Source organism: Prionailurus bengalensis, chromosome X (assembly GCF_016509475.1).
Source record: "Prionailurus bengalensis isolate Pbe53 chromosome X, Fcat_Pben_1.1_paternal_pri, whole genome shotgun sequence".
Classification (NCBI taxonomy): domain Eukaryota; kingdom Metazoa; phylum Chordata; class Mammalia; order Carnivora; family Felidae; genus Prionailurus; species Prionailurus bengalensis.
The window spans coordinates 46,725,947-46,750,042 of NC_057361.1; the positions used below are offsets into that span (position 1 = coordinate 46,725,947).

Here is a 24,096-nt window from a genome sequence, read left to right on the forward strand (position 1 = left end):
TACTGTAGAATAGTAATTATACGTAAAGAAAAACCAAGCCTCAGGATACCTTTATTTCCTGGATCTTGGGAAGGTGACTTGCATGTTTCAAGAACAGGAAAACAATGAGAGTGCCACAGCATACATACATGATGCCAGGCTTTTCCCGCAGCCACTCTGTGCTGGGATCCCAACAATGAGTTGGCTATCTAGAAACCTGAGGGTTTCTTCCTAAAAGTGCCTGAGTGCCTAGGTGCCAAGGTACCAAGAGAGTATGGAAAACAGAAGCAGAGGCCAGGGTAGATGGACCATCCATAGCCTAGAAGAGGCTGTGGGACGTAGACCAAGCTTGGGAGAATTTCAAGGGCTGGATTCCTGATGTATTTGCATTATTCCAGGAGACTGAAAAATCTTTATTCCACAGCCCCTCAGAACCCAGACACTTAGCATTATGCAGTATGCAAAAGCGCCACTATTGACTGGATAGCTGGGAGTGGGGTATGATGGCCAAGCTTTAAATCATATCAATCCAAACCAAACCAACAAAACAATGAACAAACAGTAGAGAAAACACCAACAGAAAGTAACCCTGTTGTCCAGAAGCATTCATACAGCAAACTTAATGCAAAAGCATACAAGGTAAGGGCAGTGAAACCCCACTGACGATGTGGTGGGGAGGGGAGAGAGACAAATGAATGAGGGGCCACAGGCATCATGCTAACCGTTGCTGCTTGTTGCTGTCTCCGCGCCCTTTGACCCTCACGTACCATTTGTATAATGGCATCAGCCTCAGCCTCCAGCTGCCGAACAGCTGCCTGGATGCTGCTAGCTGAGCCTAAACCGGAGGAACCTGGGAGAAAGAAAAAGAAAGGCAAGATATAAAATGTAGAAAGAATGCCCAATATTCTCTCTCCCATCACCTGGGCTGCCACAGGGCATCCTGCTGAAGTCTCTGAGCTTTATTTAGCTCAGGCAGCTACACAGTGCTCATCACCAGGCACTAAGAGCTACCATTACAAGTAAGGGCAGGGGACATGGTGGTACACAGATGGATAGTAGCAGGTAGAGAAGGTTCTGTGGGACAGGAAGAAAGGTAGGATTTGGCAGGCCATGGCTAAGGCAACATGGCTGCAAAGTTTTAGTCAGGAGTGAGCCAAGAAGCAGAACGGAGACACGGTGACTTAAACCTTATTCAGTGAAAGATCTGCCCCCAATTTCTTTGCCAGATTTCCACTCCCCTTTAATTCTCACTTGCCCTAATGAATTTCCTATGCAGACAGCTTGAGTGAGATACAGAATGCAGCCATCAACATTCTAGCAAAGTATCATCATTTCCTTTTTTGGAAAGTTCAAGCAGGATGGAGACATGACATTAGGTCCTGCCCTCCAGGGACTCTGAGTTCACCACCACCAACCCTGACCCTCAACTGGACACTCCAGTTCCATACCTAGCCTGCCTGTCTGCTTGGCTTTCTTGTTAGCTCGGCGTGTGTCGTCCCGGAGCTGGATGATGACCTGCAGTACCCTCAAGAAGAACTTCTGGGTAGATGTCTTGGATGTCAACATGGACATAGAAGGCAGCTGGAGCTCCCGGCCACCCAGAGGTCGCTTCTGAGATGCCACAATTACCACATTCTCAGCCATGTCAAACCTGGACAGTGTAGAGGTGGCTTGCGTATATTGACAGCATCAAAGCACAAACATCCAGAGTGAGCAGGGCTTTTTGGTGTTGACTAGAGGGTTAAAGAATCTCCAAAGGAAATCCCACAGTGGGAAAAAAATAGGGTCAGGTATGTATAGGACAGATAAAGAAATCTGCCCAGAGAGGGGGGAGAAAAAAACCAAACAAACCAGGAAACCAGCAAGAGCCACCTTTTAGAATATCCCAGATTTTGGCCCCATAGCCAAATGAGTGGCTACCACCCACCTGCTCTGCATTTTGCCTTTCAGCTTGGTGGTCTGTGGCTGCTCCTCAGGTAGGCCATCAGGAGAGAGGGTCTCACACTGGGCTCGCCGTTGCTGTTCTAGGTTATATTCCCGTAACTCAGCCAGAAGGGTACCTGGGTCAAGTAGAGGAGCCAGCAAGTGTTCAGACTTCCCTAGTGAAGCAGCTGAAAGCCAAACCTTTGCAAGAAACCTACCAGGCTATTGTCTTTGCTCAGCTGCAGAGAATCTGGAGTGAGCAGAATTTTGCTGTTCACCTATGTGTGTTCATGGATCAACCATCCAGAGACTACCGATTTACCCTGCCTCAAGAATCTGTACAATCTACATGAAATGCAGATCAGTACAGAGAACAAAAAGTATCGGTTTGGGAGCCTGTATACATTTTGAACTTCTGAGGTTTTTGTGGTGATCTCAGGCAAACTGCTTAGCTCCTTCTCCCAGTTTACTTATCCATCTTAATAACGAGACTAATCTCACAAGGCTATTTTGAGGATAAGGAAAGAACTGCAGGAGAGTGCCTAGGACACTGCCTGGCCCATGGGTGTTGAATGGTAGCAGTCAAGAAAGGTCAGACTGTAGCCAAATTCCTCCCGAAAGAACCATATAGTTCTCATGTAGCAAAGAACATAACGTCCTGGGTCATAACAGTTTAATTAACATCCATATCACCTAAGCCCCAGGCACATTTGTGAGGAGAGAACTAACCAGGTAACCAAAATCTAGGGAGAGCCATGATTGGGATGGGAGTGGGAGAGAGCAAACAGGCTCTCTATGCTGAAAGAAAACCTGGCTCTACTCGTCAATTCAATTGCTTCATCAACCTGGGTTTTAGTTTTCTCTTGGTAACAACAGGAAGGAAGATTGAAACGAGACAATTTCCAAGTGTTCTTAGAACTTTTGTACCCTCACAAGTACACAAAGGCAGAGGATACCATTTGGACTCTCAATTCTTGAGCCTAACCTAAGTGCAGGTGCATCTCTGAGGTGGTGAAGTTGCCTAGGCAGGTTCATCATAGGACTCCTACAAGTGCCCAGAATGTAGAAGTGGAAGAAAGAGCACTGCTGGTCCTATACATGATTGTTTTCCTTTACTAATAAGCATGGATTACATGCCACGTGCCGGGCACTGGCAATATAGAGAAAAGCCCAGCCTTGCTCTCCATGAACAACTGAGCAGAGGAAAACAGATGACAACCCAGTATTATTAGTGTTGCAATAGACAAAGAGTACAGGGGGCTATGCTACACAAGCGGAAGGAGTTTGATTCAACCTGGGGATTCGGGGACGGCTTCCATAAAGAGGGGATACCTCAGTGGAAGGTTTCAGAAAGACAAGACGTTTTACTCCTGTTATTACCTATCTGTTTACAAAGAGTATAGCCCAGATGGCGAGCTCCATTCAGTAGCAGCTTGAGAACAGTGTCCCGGGTTGCAGGGTCCCCCCGAGAGAGCTGTAGTAACACATTTGCTGCATCTTCCAGACCTTCTTCAGAACAAGAGTGTGACGTCAACACCTGGGAAAAAGAAAAGAGAAGGGGTGAGCCTCAACTTAAGAATTAAAACTTTATCTACTCCCATTTACCTTTTCTCCCCCAGTCTTGGGAATTCAGAAGAGCCTGGACTCACCTCCACAGAGAGCTGTAGCTGGTTTTCCGTGAGGCCAGAGGATACCATCTTAAAGTCTGCACTGCTGCTGCCCCCATCACCCACCTTTGCTGGAGATTTGCTGGCCTTAGTAGTTGTAGAAGCTTTGAGGAAACAGATGAAATACTGTAAGCCTCTAAAACTCACAGGCCAGAACCAAGAAATCACTAAATCATCCAAGGCTTCAATACGGGAAAGTAGTGAAAAAGAAAAGCCACCCACCAAAGCCAAATCCCAATGACTCAGTTTGTCAAGGAGTCTCAGGACTGTACCTTCTAAAGTGATAATCCCAAACATTTCTCAACTGTTTCCCTACCATTGAGCCCCTTCCTCAAAATCTTCTTCAAATAATTCTTACTAGTCTGCTGTAGGGCTCATTCCCTTTACTTCCTAGGACAGCTTGGCTAGTCTACCCTGATTCACATGGTGTCCTGCCTGTTCTTGAACTCTTTCCTGAGAACTGGCTCCTTCAACCAGGATGGAAAGGTTGGGAGTTCTTTGAAAATAGGGACTTTCTCTCTCTACCCTCCTTTTGGTGCTTAGCCTAGGGAAGCCACATTCAGTGAATGCCTGCTGGTCTTTATGAGTGTCTGTGTGGGTGGATGGATGGATGGGTGTGGGGAGGAAAAGGATGGAGAGAGTGAATTGGGACTGATGAGGTCAAGAATGAATGCCTCTGGCTCTCACAAACACAAACCAAGCTGACTGCTATCATTTAGGGAGTAATACCTGGATGGGGGAGTGAGGGGTGAGGTGGGTGTACACACTCCAGGCTTCCAGCCTACATCCACACTTACTTGAAACAGTAGTGGTAGCAGTCGTGGGGGTAGTCACCGTGGTCGAAGCAGCTACGGCAATGGTGGATATAGCCGTGGCAATAACCAGAGCTGGAGCAGAAGTGACAGGGGTGGTTGCAGCAGGGGGAGTGGGCGTGCTGGAGGCGGCAGTGGTAGTGGTGGTAGATGTGGTTGAGGTGGCAACAGTGGTGGAAGAAGCACTGCTGCCAGAATTAGCCTGTGCTTCCGATACTTTGTTTTCTGGGAGAGCAATTGAGATGAGAGAAAGGAGTCTGAGGAGTTTCTCAGTTAAGAGAGAGCTCCGGCGGATGACTGGGTGTGACAACATGTTCATGAGCTGCCCCAGCGGAGAGGCCTCGAGGCTGTATGGGGAGGTTTCCCCCTCACCACCAGCGCTCACTGGCACTGACTTCACGGAGTTCTTGCCTTTCCGGCTGACATTCATGTTGTCCAGTTTTACCAATAAGTCCCAGAAGTCTGTGCAAATGCCACTGCTGGTGGACTGTGAAGAGCATGGGCTGCAGGCCTGCTTACTGCCCCTCTCCCGATCGCTCTCACAGTTTGTTTCTTTGGTCCGCTGCTGTGTAAAGTGGCTGGGAAATACCTGCCGGCAAGAGAAGGACATGCTTGATCTAGGGGGTGCACAGAGAAAATATGTCTTCTTGACAAGGAAAGACAACTGGTTCCAAAGGAGACTCTCTACTCCTTTGGATAGCTTTGGTGACATGGGAGAGAGGTCACACAGGAGTTTTATCTAACGGATGGTGAAGTGGCCCAGAGAAACAAACAAGGGCTTTGAAGGGAGATGATTAGCTAACTTCTTAGCATCAGTCTGTGTATTTATGAAATGGGGAGCACACCTATGCTGCATTGAAAAATTGTTGAGATAAAAGGAGATAATGTATTTCTGCACAGTGCCTGGCACAAGGCAGGCCTTCAACAAATGGCATCAATGATTATTAAAAAGAAAACTGAACTAAGTTCTAGGTCCAGCTCCATCACTTACTAGCCACGTGACAAAGCCACTAAAAATTTCTGTACCCCAGCTTCTTCATGTGTAAAATAGCAATCATACAGATTACCGAAAGTTGTTTTGATAACGAAATAATGCACAAAAATTGCAAAAAGTAAAAAGAACCCCACAAAATTATTCACTTGACAACTCTCAGAAACAATACAGGCCTCAGCACTAACGGAAGAAAGACCTACTTGCTCTCTCAGAGTTCAGATTTCATCTAGGCTGTGACTGCCATCCCTCTTCCCCAAGAGTTGGTTGGGTTCAAGCTCCTCACCTTGGCCAACTGAATGAGCGTGTCCAGAACATGTCTGCAGACAACAGGAGCAGCCTGGGGGTGGATGTGGACAGTGGAGCCACTGCTTGCATGTTTCTCGGTATGTTTGCGACCCCCTGAACGTTGAATCTGGAATATATTAGTCCTGCAGCCTAGGGCTGCGTCCATAGATACTGAGAGCCAGGAAAGCTGGTTGGAGCTCTTAGACTCCATCTTGTGTAGGAGGTCCAGGGGCCGGTGTTCATGGCTGCTTGACCCACAGCTCTTGCTTGACTTTTTGCCCTTCTCCTCACTTGAGGAGAGCTTGGGTGTTTCAATGCACAGCTCACTCTCACTGCTACGCTGCAAAATGGACAGCAGGCTGCGGATGACCCAGTGGCGAGTCTGGGCATGGTAGCAGAGATTTCTCAGTACTCGGTGTAGACGGCTTGTATTAAGCTTTGGCTCATCCACGAAAAGTAGGACCAGGAGACAGGATAGGGCTTCGTGGTCCAGGAGGAGTCGTCCTCGGAGGCGGAGGAGAGTGTCTACATTACTGCCAGAAGGCCTGGAACAGAGCATAGTTTCTGGGTAACACGTAGCTAGAATGCTGGGATTAGGTAAAAGGCCTGGGTAAGGGGGATGAGCTGCATACCTCCAAGGAGGCATAAGAAGGAGAAGTGCCTAAGTCTAAGGGCTCTTAATAATAAGAGCTGCCCTCTTGTGTGCCCACTGGGTACCAAGCACTCTACAATGTCCATACCAGCTGGTACGGGGCTGCTCAGAAGACTAAAGAATTGCCCATTTTTGAGGTGATGAACAAGAGGCTCAAATAGGTTAAGTGACTTGCCTTACATCACACGATGTCTGTATCATCAATTGGTAAAATTGGATTGCACTTGAAGTCTTAAAAATAATGTTTATTTCTGCCTTCTCTAGACTACTAGGGGGTTGCCTGCCTGCCTCATAGAGACTGATCACTCCCTTTGCATTTTGGCATGTTGGGTACAGTCTGCTTCAGCCTGGGTAGTAATGAACTCCTCTTCTTCTGTGGCCTAGATATTACAATCTCTAGGCAAATGGCTTTCCTTATACCACAACCTGCTGCCAGCCTGCCTTACTTTGTGATTATGGTTTACAGTAGCTACACCAACCCCAAAGTGTGGCTTTCTGAAGGCGAGTCCAAAGATTTGGCTCCCCACTCATTCAAGGCAACAGCTAGAGAGGTCACTGAGTCTCTCTACCTGTAAATTAAGGACGTTGGACTGGCAGTATATGGGAGAGATGATATGGCAAGGTGAAAAAAGACAAAGGTACCTGTTATGGCTGCTGCTACCCCCCATTTGAAAGGTGCCGCCCCTCTGCACAGCAAGGCGAGTGTACTGAACTCCACGGTTGCCACTGAGGCGACTGGTGAAAGCTGGAAGAAAAGAAATAGGAAACTGAAACTAGGGAGGCGGGTAGTATGCCAGGTCTGAGTAACACAAAGGGCAACAACAGAGCCTTGTGTATACAAATTCAAACATTTCAGAGCCCTCCCACTTGCCTCCCTCTGTACCCGGGCTTCGGAGAATGGCAGAGAGTGCAGAGGTGCTACTGTGGCCAAAGAGCCGCTCATGCATGAGTTGTCGCTGCCGGGCTTCTTGTTCTCGCCTCAGGGCTTGAGCCTCAGCTGCAATGTCAGGTGGCATCACAGCCAACACGCTATCCTCCATGTCCTCTAGGACACTACGGCGCAGGTCTGAGGGTAGGGTCTGGATGAAGGTCACAGGGTCCATGGGGGTGTCTGAGCTAGCATTCTGTGCCAGTTCCCGTCGCTGTTGCTCAGCTCTTTGCTGCGCCAGCACCTATAGAGCAGAAGATGTCAATGGGGCACACCCACAACCAGGCAGCCTGGTCCCACCAGCTCCCTGCTCACATACTTCCTCTTGGATAGCTGGAGGCAGGGCAGCCAAGAACTCAGGGCTCACTTCAGTCACACCAGGATTCCCCACCACTGCAGGAGCTGAGTTATTTGCTGAAGGGGCAGTCCGAGTTGGTGGACGAATGCCCAGCTGGTTCTGCAGGACTTCCCGGCGAATGTCATCAGGCAGAGCAGCCAGGAAAGAGGGGTCCACACCTTCGGGTAGACTGATACCTGAGGGGAGGTGCAAGATGTGAAGGAACTCGCACCTTTACCGATGCTTAAGATGTACTTGAGTAAAGAAACTCAGGGCCTTGCTTGTGGGAAATGAGCTTTGTTTGTCCTCACTGCACACAAAAGACAGAGGACACACAGAAGGCCCACTCACCTTCCCTAGGCTCAGAATAGCACTTGTTATATGCCAGATTCTGTGTGTACACTGTCACTTAATCTTTATAAAGACCCTACAATGTAACTATTATTACTGCCTCATTATTAATGAGAATCAGAGAAGTTAAGTGATGCCCCCAGGTTCTGAAGGTAGGTCGCTGCAGAGGGAGGAACCTGAGCTAAGATCTGTTTAACTCCAAAGCCTGGGCTCATCCTGTCATGCAGCATTAACACACCCTTACCGCTAAGTCCTCCTCCCATGTGTATGCCGCCTTCCAAATGGAACCGTTTGACTGGTGGGCCATTTCCATGCCAAAGGCTAAAAGAAGCCTAAACAACCCCTGGGTGGCCTGAGCACACATGGAGCTCACCTGCAAGGGGATCTTCTTCTTCACTGCTTGTTGAAGGCAGTGGCTCTTCTAGGATTCCCCGGGAATCTGCTCCAGAAATGGCCACAGCAGAATCTCTGGTGGAAGAACTCTCAGAGGATGCAGGGGGAGAGCTGAAAAAAATAAATTTCAGGTTGTTTTTTGTATTAATGCTTTCCTATTTAGAAAACACTCCTACAATATCCCTTTCTCATAGAAGCTATGTTGACCTCCCTAATGCACCAAGTGTATGCAGTAGCTAACAAGTCTACATGTGGCTTGAAAGACCCGCCATCACATCCTGCCCTCTTCTTGCTCTGTACACAGTACTTACCTGTCCTCAGGGGGTGGGGCAGGTTCCCCTGACCCATCACCCCTGCCTTGCACTTCTGTGACAACTGGTGGGGCATCCCCAGGAGTGGAGCTGCCTACTGTGGGCTGCTCAGAACTGCCAGCTGCTGAGGTGTCACCCACAGCTTCCTCTAGGGTACAGGAAGCCAGGCTACTGGTGTCCATGGGAGAGCCTTCCAGTTGACTGCTGACAGCTGTCAGTGCATCAGAATCTTCAGCTCTCTCTGGGGAAAGAGAGGCTAGGAGGAAGTCACATGGAGAGGTTAGATCTCTGCCTAGAAGAGGGGGCTGAATTAAGATGCAGCCAGATTAAGGGAGCCTGTCACTTTCAGATTCCCCGCAGGCAACATTTATACATGCGTGTTGGTACTGTTTATCTAAATAAACAATGTTCCTTGAAGGAAAAAACTCCTACACCTTAAGACTTTTCCAGAGCACATCATAGGCAGCATGGTATACAGCAGGAATAGCAATTAGGTTTCAATTCATCCTGCTGGAACACTGCTGAGAAGAATTTTGAGGCCCCATTTTAAACCAGTGGGAAACAGTGCCATGATATAAATGGTGTCTGCCAGGATGGGAGAGCTCTATGTGTGTGGGGTCAGATGCTTGCCATCCCTGAAGGATACTGAAGCAGAGCAAGCTTTAAAATCACCCAGATCTGGATTTTAATCTCAGCTCAACCACTTACTGAGTGATCTTGGGCTAATATTTCATGTGAGTTTCAGTTTATTCATGGAGATAACACTGCCTACTTTAGAGGGTTGTTTCTGCATGCTCTTCTGACTGAGCCATCCAGGTGTCCCAGGAGGGTTGTTTGATTACCTCAATAAACTGCTGGCATCATCACTTATATCATTAGACACTCAGATATATTATCACTTGAAGACACAGAGAAAAAACCTCAACTTTAGGAAAGCTAATGTGCAAGGTGAGAACATACTCTTTGAGAATTTGAGCTTCTATTATTTCTCTAAGAAAAGTAAAGAGAAACTACAAAGATGTCCATTCTCCACCCCTATACCCTCCTGCCCACCCCCCCCCGCCCCCCGGCAAAACCTTGAAATTCTACTCACTTATAGTGGGAGCTGGGGACAACTCCATCTGAGTCGTTTCTGCTTCTCCACTTGGCCTTGTGGGACCTAGTTCCTCTGGCTCTACGGGCATCAATAGCTGTGTAGAGCTTGCCCCTTCACCAGCTGGGGACTGCAGCTCTTGAGGAATGTCTCCCAAGGCTGGTGGGGGTGGGAGTGTTTGTTGTTGTGAGGGCTGCAGAGCGACAAGGGTCTCCTTGGACTCAGATGTTGCTGCATCGGTAGAAGATGGGGTTGTTGGGTAGCTGTCAGGCATAGGAGTCCCATCTTTCTCGGAAAGAATGACAATGGGGGTGTTAAGGGGCAATCAGCCAAGAACCCAGGGAACCACTTAATCAGCACAAGTGGCCTGACAAGTACCCCTGCCCACCCCCGGGCTATGACCGTTCCTAGGAACAGCTTGTGGCTGGTCTGGTATACCCAGGATGAGGGCTAAGGCACAGTGCTATCTTAGTCTCAAGAAATGGAGATCTGAATCTTTGTAGATCCTAAGAATTAAATCTTTCTGTTTCCTGGGTGGAAGGGGAAAGAGTTCAAGTCACTTTATAATGATATTTGCCTCACCCTAAATATCACCTATTCCCTTCCACCTCCCTTTTTTTCCCCCGGTCCTGATTATCCAAGGAATATCTACAACTCTGATGGAGGCAACAGTGCCAAGACTAAGTATGAATATGCCACACACCAGGGAAAGTAGTAAGTTGTATAGTTATCTTCTAATTGGGGCCTAAAATCCCTACCCCACAACAATACAACTTACTACCTCACCCCGGCATGAGCAGAATCCTCTAGCAAGGGCAGCAGGCAAAAGGCCATTTTTCCTGATGACAGACCTTTTCAAAGACCTTTCTTTCATTAAAGGGATCAGGACACCTACCACCCACTTTCACTGCTTTAAAAAAAATACAATAGTCTTTAGTATAATCATTTTGCAACTCAAATGCCAAAGGAGACAGAAGGTATAGGAAAGCAGAGGAAAATTCTGAGGAGATGGGGTGGGGGAGAGACCTAATACCATACGGACCAGTTACTAAAATCATGAAATAGCTACTGACATTAAGATTAGAAGGAGGAATACGAAACTTACAGCAGTAATACCATTTAACCCACAGAGCTACCTTCCCAAAAGCAGATTGCTCAAGATAATATCTATATTAGACTTTTAGATTCCAGACCCACAAAGTTTATACAAAAAGGAAAAAATAAGAAGAGACTAACATAGGATTACCAGCTTTTAGTTTAGCCAAATAAAAAAGAATCCCATCAATATCACTTAATAAAAATATTTTGATACCAAAGACCTAGAAAGGACATAATTTCTTTAAATCGAATAAATTTAGCTTTCTGAAAAACTCATTAATCCCTCTTTAGTTTTTTTTAAAATAAAGCTTCCTTACTTTTTAAATTAAAAAAAATTTTTTTAAATGTTTATTTATTTTTGAGACAGAGAGAGACAGAAAGCGAGCAGGGAAGGGGCAGAGAGAGAGAGAGAGAGAGAGAGAAAGAATTGGAAGCTGGCTCCAGGCTCTGAGCTGTCAGCACAGAGCCTGATGTATGGCTTGAACTCGTGAACTGCAAGATCATGACCTGAGCCAAAGTCAGACGCTTAACTGACTGAGCCACCTAGGCACCCCTAAAATTTTTTTTAATGTTTATTTTTAAGAGAGAGAAAGAGAGAGCATGAGTTAAGGGAGGATCAAAGAGAGAGGGAGACACAGAATCCGAAGCACGCTCCAGGCTATCAGCACAGAGCCCGACACAGGGCTCGAACCCACAGACCATGAGATCACGACCTGAGCAGAAGTTGGACACTTAACCGACTCAGGAGCCCCGATCCCTTTACTTTGTTCATTTCCACTAAGGACTGGCATTTGGGAACTACCGCCCATCAGGTATTCTCATGAAGCACCACACCATGGTGGTCACCAAAGGGGGCAGGACACATGGCCTTGCTATACATGCCAGAATGCAGCACAGCAAGATCAGAGCGAGAACCTGAACAGAGCACGTCGGAGGGGAAGTGTACCGCCGTGGGAAAGACAGTAGACTGTATAGTTATCTCCAAGATGGGGTATGACCCTAAAACTATACAATCTACTACCTCATCCCACAGAGCACCAGTGTTCATTCATCTTCAGCCCACCTGGGCCAGCTACTTGGGTCAGGAAAAAGAGCCAACCAATTAGCAAGAAGGTAAAAAGGCGGGTAGAGTTACCTGAGAGGTTCTGTTCGGTGGAGTCACTGGTCTTAGATGCAGTACACTGGAAAGAGAAGAGACAGACCCATGTGGGACTTTGCAAGCACATTAAGATAGGGGTCAACTATAATAGCCACCAGTTCCAACATAAGCCACCTAGGAGTTCAATGACCTGGATGAAGATGAGCACTTTAGTGAGCAAATGTATCTCCAATTTCTCTAATACATACTTGTGTTCAAGGATGGCTTGGGGACAGGGGGGACTTCCAGAGGGCTGACTGAAGAGTGAGCTGGGCTTGGCATAGGACATGACCTAAACACAATTGTGAGGCCAGCAAGAATTTCTTAAAGTTTCACCTCTCTTTATTTCCCTTCCTTGGGCTCATTTTGTCTACTCCAGCTTCTTAAATCATATACCAGGCTTACTGATTTTCTATCCCTTTTCACATGTTTGAAACAATGTTATTGTTTATATCAAGCAAAACTTCCATACAAAGTTATTTGTTAGGTCAAGCTTGTTAATATCCTTAACCTAACACCTTAACTGCTGAATGGGACATAACAGTCTTTCAACTCAAGTCTTTTAATTTCTTTGTATTTCTGTTAGCTTTTACTCCATATATTTTAAAGCTAATATTGTTTAAAGTCCCCAAAACTTCTAAACCAGTAGCTTCTTTCTAAATCAAAATGAAAAATCAAGCCTTAGAAATGACATGTGGTTATGGGGTTCAGGGAAGGAACATTTCCTTATCTGAAGCCGAAACCTAAGCCTAACTTATTTAAATGATGGACATGGGACCATCTTGGTAAGGTTGTCCCCACACTTGTTAAGTCAATCCTCAGAGAGTGAAGTGGAATTGAACCCCCAAGAGCATGGGCATAATCAAATTCATTCTTCTAATCTAGCTGCAGTCACTGAAGGTAGAGATTACACAGTGTGACTGGTAAGTCAGGAGCCACTCTGGTTCTTTCTCCAGTTTTCCCCAGTGAGAGACAATGGAGAAATAATTTTCCCTCTGGGTTTGAATTCTTTTTCCTAAAAAACATGTGAATGTATGGTGAATTCGGAATGAATCATTTCTCAAGTTCAATGTGAACATCCCAGGATTCTTCAATGACTGGTGCTATGTGTATGCCAAAACCACATGAAAGTAAAGGCAGACATAGCCAAAGATGAATCCTCCCAGCCCTTGCAAATCACCTGTGCACTCTGATCTCTGTTCTCCTTATCTTCTTTGCCTTTGTCAGTTATCTTTGTTTCTTCCTCAGCCAACTGTTTCCTCCGTTTCTCCCGCCTTTCTTCCAGCTCCTCATCCCTCAGGAATTCCAGGTGATTGACAATGGGCACTTTAACAACTGGATCACAGAAACAAAGATCAGAGGTTGCTCAGGGGAGGTGAGGAAGGAAGCCAAGAGGCAGAGCTTGTGGCCAGAGAATGAGGGCAACATTCTCCCATGCACTCATCCTAGCTGTGGAAGGCTCACTACTGCTCAGATAACCAAGCTACCACATACCTGAAACACAGTCATGCATGCTCTCAGCATCAAGAACTTTGCATTCCTCTGTCCAGCGGGTTAGGGCTGTGGGGATGCTGGACAGGGTCCCTGTGAGGGAACAAAAGAGAATGAGATTCCTGGCCTGGTCACATGTCATCTGATGCAAAAATTGCCATATTTTTCTAACAAGACCCAATGTCTTATCACAAGGTTTGGCACATCACAGGTATCCAGAGATAGTAAAAGTTTTGAACTTGGCTAAATTATCAAGTGGTTCTGCCCCTATAATATGTGGTTTCTCTAGGCAGGGCAGATAATGTTCTCCTTTCCCTCAGCAGGGAAAAAGTAGAAGGCGAAAAACTCTATGTATCCTTCCTTTTCACCAAACTTGCCTGCTTGACTGGTAGCTGTGCTCTGGTCATGGAAAAAGTCATCCAGCAGCTCATCATCAGATCTGGCAATAATGTGGACATCATCGTTGCCCACGAGGAGGCGGGCTCGGCCTCGGCTTTGTAGGGGAAGGCTGCTGCTCAGCTGAAGGATGTCAGCAGCAGCAGAAGGACCAAGCAACCTGTAGGGTGATGGTGGAATGCCATGGTCACTGTAATCCATAGGGGTCTTGCAACTGTTGTTGTGATCCTTTCTGTAACCTCTAGGAAATGCTTAATGCTATTATAGACTTGATCATACTTAAGCATAAATCTTTTTTTTTTAAAGTCTTATTTATTTAGGTAAATCTCCACACCCAATGCAGGGCTCTAACTCAAGACCCTGAGATCAAGAGTCGAATGCTCCTCCGCCTGAGCCAGCCAGGTGCCCCACTAAGCATAAATCTTAGTTATCTTTCTAACCATTCCATCTGTCTGTGAACTTTATTTGGGTTGAGGTCACATATTATTCCATAGTTCCTTGTACAGTGAGTGTCACTGATAACTCCAGGAATTGTGTTAGGATATAATATCTCTCTTGTATACCCACTGTTGCCTGTACATGGATTATTATGTCCTTTCTTCTCACTACACTCTAAGCCTGAAGGCAGAAATCCCATCATGTCTATATTTAAAGTGTTAAGTGCTTGGCATATGAAATGATTCACTGACTGTTGAATGTATACATAGGACACTGAAGCAAAAAGATACAATCTGGTATTCTCCAGAAGGCTGCACATATAACCCAAAAAGAAATGGGACAAACGTAACTCACCTCTGGAGTATAAGAGGAGGGTTGGGCTGGCGATTCCCAGGGTAATGAACATGAATGGTGTGGCCTGTATTGGCTGTCAGCTGCCTTAGGGTTCTCTGACTGCGCCCGATGCCCTGGGTGAGACGTGTTGTGGAGGAGCCACTGCCCAGCGTCAGAGAACTGTGGTCTGCATGGCGTACCATCAGTGGGTGAGTGGTAGGGATATTTCCTGGGGATGGGGGGATGTCTGCTGCAAGGACAATATGTAAAGGGGTCAGTGTCAAAAAGAAATTTCTTCCAAGGTTGTTCAACCAGAGCCATGTCTCCTGGGCCTTACTTCCTCACACGGAAACCTGAGCTTTGTCCTTTCTCCCTCATTCCCATGCCTCATGTATAATCACTGACACTACCATAGCTTATGCCACCATCTCTTACCTATATATTGCAACAGTCTCCTAACTAGTACCTTCTCCCAATCCATTTTCCACACTACAGCCACAGTGATGCTTTTAGACCCCTCAGAAACATGCTACTCCCTCCACCTTGAAGACTCCAATCCTCTCCCCCTTCTTTATACTTGCTCTTTTGTTTTTGGCCCAGATGTCACTTGCTCAGATTCTACAGATTGGCTTAATAACCCTTTACTCTGGGCTTTCTTACCATACTACAGTGTAATGCCTGCTTACTTATGATTCCTAATAGACCATAAGCTCCTTTGAGGGAAAGGGACCGTTTTCTTTTTCACTGCTGTATTCTTAGTACCTAGGAAATAGTAGGCATCCTCAAACATTTGTTCAATTTGATTTACTAAATGAAGGGAGGCTCAATGTAAGGAAGACTGACAGAAATTACAAAAATGTAAAAAAAAAAATCACAGAATAGAAGGCACCTTGAAAATTATGTAATACAACCCATTTTCAAAAAAAAAAACTTTTCATTTACAGGTGACAAACTGAGGCTCAAAGAGGTAAGAGACTACTTGGCCAAGACAACAGACCAGCACAGTTCAGTATTTTCTGCTATACCATGCTTGTGATTTGGGGTCAAGACCTGCCTTCTCAAGACAGCTTGATTTTAAGAACTAGATGCTAAAAGTGAACTTTGACGTAGATAGAGGAGAAGGAAAGAGATTCACTCTCTCCTCCGAAAAGATGCGTCCTTGATGAACAGAGTGAATGTGCTCAAATCTACTCCCCAATGCCAAGCTCAAAGGTGTTCATTCAAACTCTCAAGATCCAGTGTTACAGACAAAAGAATTGATTGCCCTGTCACTGTAGTGTGCACATGGGTGCGTGATGCAGTCAGCCTTGGTCTCACTTAAAAAAAAAAAATTCAAGCAAATCATCAAGTTGTCCAGGCTCTAAAATGGCTGCCTGTTTACTGAGGTGGAGAGAACAAAAAGCAGCCTCTCACAATTCTTTCTTCTAAGTATACATTTATTGAGAGAGATGGATTCAGATATCCCTTGCCCCAGGAAGTCAGCATAGGAAAAGAAGTGCTGTCTGTATCAGATTGATAGCTGCTCTGGTTCACTGCTTGGTTTACCCTAAAGAAGGGTATAAGAATCAAGAGATAAAACCCAGCTGAGCCCCTGTATCTTACTAGCACTGGAGAACATGTTGTCAAACTCAATGATGAGATCATCCTCCCGGTCAAAGCGCTCAAATCGGACCAAGGGAGAAGCGTTCATATCAGGGTAATCCTCATCCAATTCCATTTCAGAGCCATCGTCGTCATCGTCTTCATCTCCCTCTTCACCTTCATCATCCTCCTTAAGGGGAAAATAGGAGATGGAGAATTGCTGGAGGTAAGGGTTTTCTGAAGTCTGATGTCATGGCCACATTTGCACATGAGGGAGGGAGGCGCTGAGGCTAGCAACCCAGACTGTTGGTTTTCTCCAGCTCTGTGTTCCCATGGAAGAGGTTGTCTGAACCAACCCAAACACAGTCCCCCCTCACCTGATCATCTTCCTCATCTTCCTCCTCCTCCTCCTCTTCATCCTGACTATCATCCTCATCCTCGTTACTGCCACTGCTGTCCTCTTCCTGAGTGTGCTCCTCCTCATCCTCAGGGTCCAGGATATTCATGGAATCTAAAACAAAGGGAGCACATTGGAGGACTATACTGAGCAGCTAGCAAACAGGCTACTGTGGCAGGCCGGCAGATTGAGTGGGAAGGCGATGGGGTATCTGACTCTAGGAGAGGAAGAACCAGATCTGGGGTGATGTACAGACTTAGTGAGCCAGCCCTGATTTCCTGAGAGTGCCAATCAATGCATCAACACGCTGAGCAGGGTGGCTGAATGTGGAGGCTGGCTATAGGGTGGTGCTTCAGGAGCCATGGTCTAGGACTTGGCCAAGTCTGCTGGTGCCCCCTTGCCTTTCCAGCTCTACTTTGCTACTGACTGCATCCTGTTGGTAAGAGGGAATCTGGAGCGATGATAGCAGGTGGGTGAGAAGAAAGCGAACCAAGTAAGAAGTGACAAACTTTTGGGTAAGCAGTAGTAACATGTTATTTGAAAAACTGGCTGAGTATAAAGTGGATGATATATGTCAGCGCATGCAGACAGATGCTTCCTTATTCTGCACATGTGGGCAGCTGCCTCCAGGAAAACCCTAGTGTAGTGTCTGTCAGACGTGCAGGGCAAGAAGGGAGGCCTTTCTGGCCTCGGCACTCTCACCTTCTCGGTTGGCCTGCAAGGTGGAAGCTTGGCTGAGGTTGGAAGGAGCTTCATCCATCAGCACGTCCTCTTGTGATTCATCCTCTCCACTTCTGCTCACTGAAGGTTACAGAGCAGAGCCTTCACTGAACAACAGAGGACTTCCCTTTCCAGATTGGGTGCGTCTAAAGTAGCTATGTACACCCAGCAGATATCCACTTTTTTTTTTTTGGATGAGGGAGAAGACCTAGGTTCTCTGCTGTCGACTAGCTAGGTGAGCTTGGCCAGTCACTTTACCTGTCTGAGTCTCAGTTTCCTCATCTGTAAAATGGGATGATCACATCTGCTCTGCCAATCCCACTAATTGTGAAACCACAGAGGATAATGGGTGTGAAAAGTCTTGTCAAATTTAAGAATACATGTCTACTTCCGTTTATCCTTTGATTTCCTTCATCAATAAAATAAAAACAAGTAACACATAGACCCTTGGAGCCAGGTGACAGTAGGGTACCTTTGCCGTTTTCCGTTTGAGTTGTAAAAACGGGCCACCCTTAGGGAATCATCACACTTTTTACACTACTGAGACTCAGAGGCAGAAAGCCCCTGGATTTTGCTAAAGAACTGCAAGGAAAGCACTTTCTCACCCTACAGGCTCTACAGCCTCCTCTAGGATTCCATGAATAAAAAACACTCTTGATGTGCCTGATGTATCATTTATACTGATGGCCACCCCCTCCACCTCCCCCACATAGGCAACACTTCAGATCCGCCACAGGTCTGTAGATGGTTTGTGAATTTCTCATCTGTAAGATCGTCAACATCAAGACAAGCAGCAATCTAGGCTGGCTATGAGCCCTTAGGCAGAGCTGAGCAAGCAGATGATGAGAAAAAGGGTCCTCCCAAGAGAGACTGAGGCAAAGGTAAAGGCTATACTCAGTTCTGGGGCTCTCACCTATAATTGTACTGTTCCCAGATCCGCCATCCCTCTCAAGCAACTCATCTATCAGGTCCTCCAGCTCATTCTCAACCTGGAGAGAAATAGAACATATATATGGATGCACACAAGTCTATCATTGCGCTAGCATGGAAACCCTAAAAAAAGCCAGCAAGGGAGTACATATTTCCAGGATAACGTGTGACAGAGAATGTTGCATAAACACCACACATTTGGTGCTAAGAGCACAGAAACTACCATGTGCTGTCAATCCACACTCAGACTGTCCTTCAAATGGGTTCATCCCAGTTATCTCAAGACCAGGCGAGTCTTTATACTATCCAGAAATACATGCAGATCTCCTCAGAGCTAGCAGCTTAGGACTGTACGCCCCATTTCTTACAACTGCTACCAGCTCCAGAAATCACAATGCTTTCTTTAGGGTCTTTAGAAAATAGTTGTTTGAATGGCTCCAGTGAGACCTGGTGCTATAGGCACAACAGTGATATTAAGGAGTTTCCATTAATGACCAGCGCCAAATAAATCAAAGACCTTGGGCCCAAAGGGCTCAGGCCAGTTTTCTACATCCACATTTCACCTGTGCCTAGGTCTGGGATTCCTGCTGGGATCCATTCCATTTCATAGTACATGGATGGCATCCTGGCCTTATCCCCACCTCTCATTTAATACAATTCAAACACATTTACTGAACATCTACTAAGCATATCATCTGTGCTCCTGTGCAAAGCAGACAGCACTGAGGCAAGGATCTAAGGTACTCACCCACCCACACCACTTGGGGATTCTGTTTAGCGCCGCAAAAGGGGTATGCTGGGTGATCTGCCTCCCTACCTGCATCTCTTGTGAACTGAGCACCTCAGGCTGCCCAGCAATCACCACTGAGTCGGTTTCAGCCTCCCCATCCATGATATCCCCATCTGCCACCTCTGTCTGAGTGACATCATGATCCTCCTCCTGCACTTCTGCTTCCCCAGGCTCGCCTGAAACAATCAACCAACCAGCAAAATAATCAAAGGGTGCCTATATGCAGGGCACCACGAGGCAAGCATGGAAGACAATAAGGTCCCTTCCCTGGGCAAGTTTACAAGTTCTCAGAGAAAAAATGAATGGGTGACAAAGGAAAAGACAAGGCTACGTGTGAGGATAGCCAAATAAGGCTGCAATTTTAAGGAATTCTTTGTGGGGCAGATTCCCACGCCACTATGACAGATCTCTATAAGGCCAGCAATTTCCCAGGGAAACAATACCAAGCCAGAAGAGTTGTGATGCCATGCCCATAAAGTAACTATGCCCACCCAGCCTGCTCTCCAGTCCATTGGCTCTAATTCCCTACCTGGGTCCTGCTGGTTGCTATTGGAGTCCTGAGCAGCTCCTTGGGCATCCTGCTCAGACTTGCTCTTGCTAGAAGCACTCTTGCTGCCAAAAAGGCTACTAGGCTGGTTTACAATCCGGGAAAGTGTTTCCAAAGGCTTCAAAGCAGCATTGACTGTGTTGGCCATGTTTGGACTGAGGTAAAGATACAGAGACGAACTTAGCACAGAAACCTGCACTAAAAGGAACCAAGGCTCATCAGAGTAACAACTGATTCCAGGGGATGGGGCATGGAGGGTACAAGGTGAGCCTGGAACATCTTGTTGGGCCCGAAGGCTTTAAAAAATTGATGGGGTCATTACCACAGGCCAAATCTGAGAATAAAAAATCATGACGATAGTGGATTATACCATATTAAATATAAAAAGAAACTGCAGCCACAGGGATACAAACATAATCAGAAGGAAATCTTCATTATAAAAGAATGCCTGCTAATAAATAGGAATGAGAAAATCAGAAATCCTCACTTTTTGAACAGCAATGTAAGCGATCCAGGCAGGGATCATCAATAAATGCTAACCTACTGAGTTAAAAATCTTCAGGGCATAAGATATTCATGTAATCTTCATATGAACTCAAAGCATCACCCATAAAACATTTATTAAGTACAAAAGGGAAAGCTAATGTTTATGTGATCAAACTTAGCATCACCAATAATGGGACAAATTAGCATTATGTGTCTCTTGATGTGATGCACCAAGGGCAAATATCACCCATGTAGTATTCATGCCAGAAGTTTAACCTGAACCTAGCCATAAGGAAGCAATTAGACAAATTCAGGTTATGGAATATTCTGAGACATTTGGCGCCTTCCAGATTCTTCAAAATAGTCAAATGTCATAAAAAAACAAGATACACATGACATCAGATGCAATTAGTGATGCTCACTGGATGCTGGATTAAAACGCTCTCTCCCAAGCTATAAAGACATACTTGGAATAACTGGGGATATTGGAATATGAACTACATGTTGAATCCTATTATATCAATGGTAAAATTTCTTAGATGTGACGATATCCTAGCCACGTATAAGAATGTTTATTCTTAGGAGACACATGCTAAAGTATTCAGAGGTTAAGCATCATGTTGTCTGCAATGACTCTGCTCCTAAAAGAGGGAAGGAGAGGAGGAACTAAAGCAAATAGGACAGAATGATAACCACTGGTTAATCTACATGAAACATATGGTGCTCATTACACTGTGAGTCTAAAATTTTTAAATGTTTTTAAAAAATTAATGAGCTTGTATCAAGAGGACAAAAATCAACTTGAAGAGGCCCCATGGGCCAAAAGTGTAATGGAAAAGAATAATGACTGCAGAGATCCAAATAATTCAATCACAGGCTTAAAAAAAAAATCAATAAAAATAGAAAAACCAGAGAAAAGTTGCATTTGAGGTGGTGATTAAATCTATTTTGACTTTACTCTAAAAATTAGCGACTTAAGAAAAAAAATTAAGTTTTTATCCTGCCTCTTAAGTAGGAACTGTATTTCAGGGTAACCAGACTCTCCCCCTTGAACTGGGGCTGTCACAGAAAAATGCCAGCTAATAATGTCGAAGGAATGACAGAAATTAGAAAAGTCATTGATAATCCCCCCAAAAAAACTGACACAGGAAAGGATTATCAGTTGGTGTTAAGATCATTAATTAGGTATACGGCTGATAGGAAACCAGACATTTATATAGCACCAAAACAGTAATATAGGCTACTTTCTAATAAGAAGGGGGGAAATTTAACAGTACTCTACTCTAGAGTAAGTCAATTTTATCATGATTATTAATGACAGTTCAAAGAGATGTGTCTCCCCATGATGGAATATGAGATACACCTCATTTATGATATATCCTAACCAATAATTTCAAATTGCTCCATTAAGCCTCTAGCTCTAATTAGAAGTTAACAGAAAACAGGGAGTAAAGGAACAAGTTAAATGACACTGCAAGGAACCAAATGGACCAAATCTAGAAGTCAAAACATTCAGCATGACAGCAGGCCTGGTCACCTTAACAAGTTAGTGTCATTAGCAGAAATAAAATGAAAATTAAAAAATTAATTAATATTCTGTGTTAGAATAACAGATTCAGAGGATATAGCTAGATGTAATGCAAGGTCTGTAACTAGATTCTGGTTCAGACAAAAATTCCTGAATATGGATTTGGGTGTTATATATGATGAAAATTTACTTACGAAAGCAAGGTAGAGATTTATAACTGGAAAAACAAAAAACCCTAATCCAACCTAGGTTATACAACAGCATATATATCATTTTAGTAAAAAATACATTTTGTATGTATATGAAAAAACCATCGAAGAATGTAGTAAAGTAACAGTGATATCTGGTGGTAGAAACCCAGTATTTACTTTTGCTCATCTGCATTTTTCATGATATACATATAATCTTATAATAAAAGGTTACTTTTAATTAAGATGGGGGAATCTTGGGGAAAAAATTACTGATACAGTCCAACTCTTGAGTATGAAGCAAATGAGAAAACTAAGGTCTAAAGAAAGGCAAGTGCCTTGCTTAAAAACCACAATACTAAGAACTCAGGTTCCCACCTATACCCAAACTTTTCCTATCACACCAGTGGCTCACTACTGATTCTGGTGAGGATACATGAAACACAAGCAAATGAAGAAATAAAAGCAGCATGATTAAAGAGAGGGCAAAAGCCTGCAGCTGGAGTTCAGGAATAATTTTACCTGGACAGGTCCAGGCTATGAGGCACTCTTGCCAGGTCATTAACCAGTCCTTTCTTCAGGAAGAGTCGAATAATGTTGTTCATGCCATTGTGCTGGGTCTTGGCTGTGGCACTGCTGTAGAAGCTGGACGTTGAGGGGCAGGACTCCATGATAGTACTGATGATACACATCACTGCTTGAAGCCTGGGAGAGAAGTTTGACACCTCTATCATATGAATACTGCCCATTCTTAGGAGTCTTAAACTAACCGGCCTCAGATAACCCTCCTGGTGCCCTGTGTTTCCTTCTGGAAGTTAACATTTAAACAGGTGAGAGCTCACTCCCTGAGTGGTAGCATTCTTAATTTTCTTTACACATAATTAAAAAAATAAGACTGAATAATCTGCTCAATTTCTTGAAGATATCAGAACTATAATGACAACATCCCTTTGTTCTAAGCTGTTTACCCTCCTCCAAATGTAATCAGTTCTCTAGGTATTTTGAGGCACTAGAACTTTTGAGAGGACCAGAGAATATACAGTGCCAGTGTGACCAGAACTCTTGTTCAAGTGCTAGGAATCCCACAGGCCAAGAATGGAGTAAGGAGATGCTACTGATTATCAGCACTAGGTCAGGCATGGATGGGTTTTACCTGGCATGTTTCTCTGTACTCTCAGCCATAGCCAGTGCCCGTCCCAGAGCTGCTTTTACTTCATTCACAAGGGCTACTTGGGCATCTGTGCCACTCCCTGCAGCAGCTAGGCTTGCAAGGAATAGGCGGGCCAGGGCAGGTGTGTCCTTGTCTTCTGCATTCTGGGTATGTGGGAGGAGGTGGTCCAGAACAAAGGCTAGCACACTGCAGTCCTGAAAAATCATTAATTATGACATTTACTCACAAGCATAATTATGCCATATTGTTTACACATCAACAAGGTACACATACACAAAGTTGATCCTTCAAGTCACCCAGTCAGTGATTATCAGGTCCACTTTACAGATGAGAAAACCAAGGTTTGAAAGTACAAACTAAGTGAGCAAATCCAGATTTTATGCTTTTAAACTCCACTCATTTCTCACTAGTTTACACATTTTCATTTATAGGTTACTTGGTATTTCTCAAAACATTTTTATGTGTGGTATTTAAAAGAACTGTTCACAGTAAACCTATAGAACAGTTAAGGCAAGTTCAGTATTTTCCCATTCTGACAGATGGGTAATATGAGGCCCAAAGAAACAGGGCCTGTGCAAAGAACTTAACCAATGGCAAGGATTCAAATCTTGTTCATAATTAAGTGCTATAATGCCTTCACGTATTCAATTAAGTTGTAATGTTTATTGATACCTATAATGTGCTAAGGACCCTAGGCTAAAAATAGGCATTTAAAAGAGAAACAGCACAGACACAGATAGATATGCAAAAATATTTAATGCAAAGTAAATAGCAAAAAAAGGCCCAACAAGGGAAAGAAATTACGTGAGACTTGTTCCTTCTAACAAGGACTTCTGTCCGGAATTCTTTTTTTTTTTTTTAATTTTTTTTTTCAATGTTTATTTATTTTTGCACAGAGAGAGACAGAGCATGAACGGGGGAGGGGCAGAGAGAGAGGGAGACACAGAATCGGAAGCAAGCTCCAGGCTCTGAGCCATCAGCCCAGAGCCCGACGCGGGGCTCAAACTCACGGACCGCGAGATCGTGACCTGGCTGAAGTCGGACGCTTAACCAACTGCGCCACCCAGGTGCCCCCGGAATTCTTTATATTAGAAAGAAACTTAGTTCTATTGTCATTTAAGCAGATATTGGATCAAAAT

The 24,096-nt window shown here is 44.9% G+C and overlaps 1 protein-coding gene across 14 annotated transcripts in view; it reads right to left on the bottom strand.

Moving 5' to 3' along the window:
• HUWE1 (HECT, UBA and WWE domain containing E3 ubiquitin protein ligase 1) overlaps window positions 1-24,096 on the bottom strand; it is a 166,300-nt gene that overhangs the window by 8,068 nt on the left and 134,136 nt on the right. For 9 of the 14 annotated variants that reach the window (XM_043570269.1, XM_043570276.1, XM_043570266.1 and 6 more), the window contains 26 exons: window positions 22,940-23,151; window positions 22,309-22,491; window positions 19,567-19,739; window positions 19,065-19,213; window positions 18,231-18,306; window positions 17,300-17,398; window positions 16,578-16,711; window positions 16,222-16,390; window positions 14,641-14,869; window positions 13,830-14,008; window positions 13,456-13,545; window positions 13,142-13,296; window positions 11,959-12,004; window positions 9,726-10,010; window positions 8,633-8,888; window positions 8,302-8,432; window positions 7,560-7,774; window positions 7,196-7,484; window positions 6,955-7,057; window positions 5,659-6,205; window positions 4,367-4,970; window positions 3,552-3,673; window positions 3,283-3,439; window positions 1,907-2,039; window positions 1,428-1,630; window positions 702-829 (listed from right to left, as the gene is read on the bottom strand). In XM_043570269.1, coding sequence (XP_043426204.1) covers window positions 702-829; window positions 1,428-1,630; window positions 1,907-2,039; window positions 3,283-3,439; window positions 3,552-3,673; window positions 4,367-4,970; window positions 5,659-6,205; window positions 6,955-7,057; window positions 7,196-7,484; window positions 7,560-7,774; window positions 8,302-8,432; window positions 8,633-8,888; window positions 9,726-10,010; window positions 11,959-12,004; window positions 13,142-13,296; window positions 13,456-13,545; window positions 13,830-14,008; window positions 14,641-14,869; window positions 16,222-16,390; window positions 16,578-16,711; window positions 17,300-17,398; window positions 18,231-18,306; window positions 19,065-19,213; window positions 19,567-19,739; window positions 22,309-22,491; window positions 22,940-23,151 — 5,067 coding nt within the window. The remainder of the gene's footprint in view (window positions 1-701; window positions 830-1,427; window positions 1,631-1,906; window positions 2,040-3,282; window positions 3,440-3,551; window positions 3,674-4,366; window positions 4,971-5,658; window positions 6,206-6,954; window positions 7,058-7,195; window positions 7,485-7,559; window positions 7,775-8,301; window positions 8,433-8,632; window positions 8,889-9,725; window positions 10,011-11,958; window positions 12,005-13,141; window positions 13,297-13,455; window positions 13,546-13,829; window positions 14,009-14,640; window positions 14,870-16,221; window positions 16,391-16,577; window positions 16,712-17,299; window positions 17,399-18,230; window positions 18,307-19,064; window positions 19,214-19,566; window positions 19,740-22,308; window positions 22,492-22,939; window positions 23,152-24,096) is intronic. The other 5 variants (XM_043570275.1, XM_043570277.1, XM_043570278.1 and 2 more) reach the window with 5 other exon arrangements.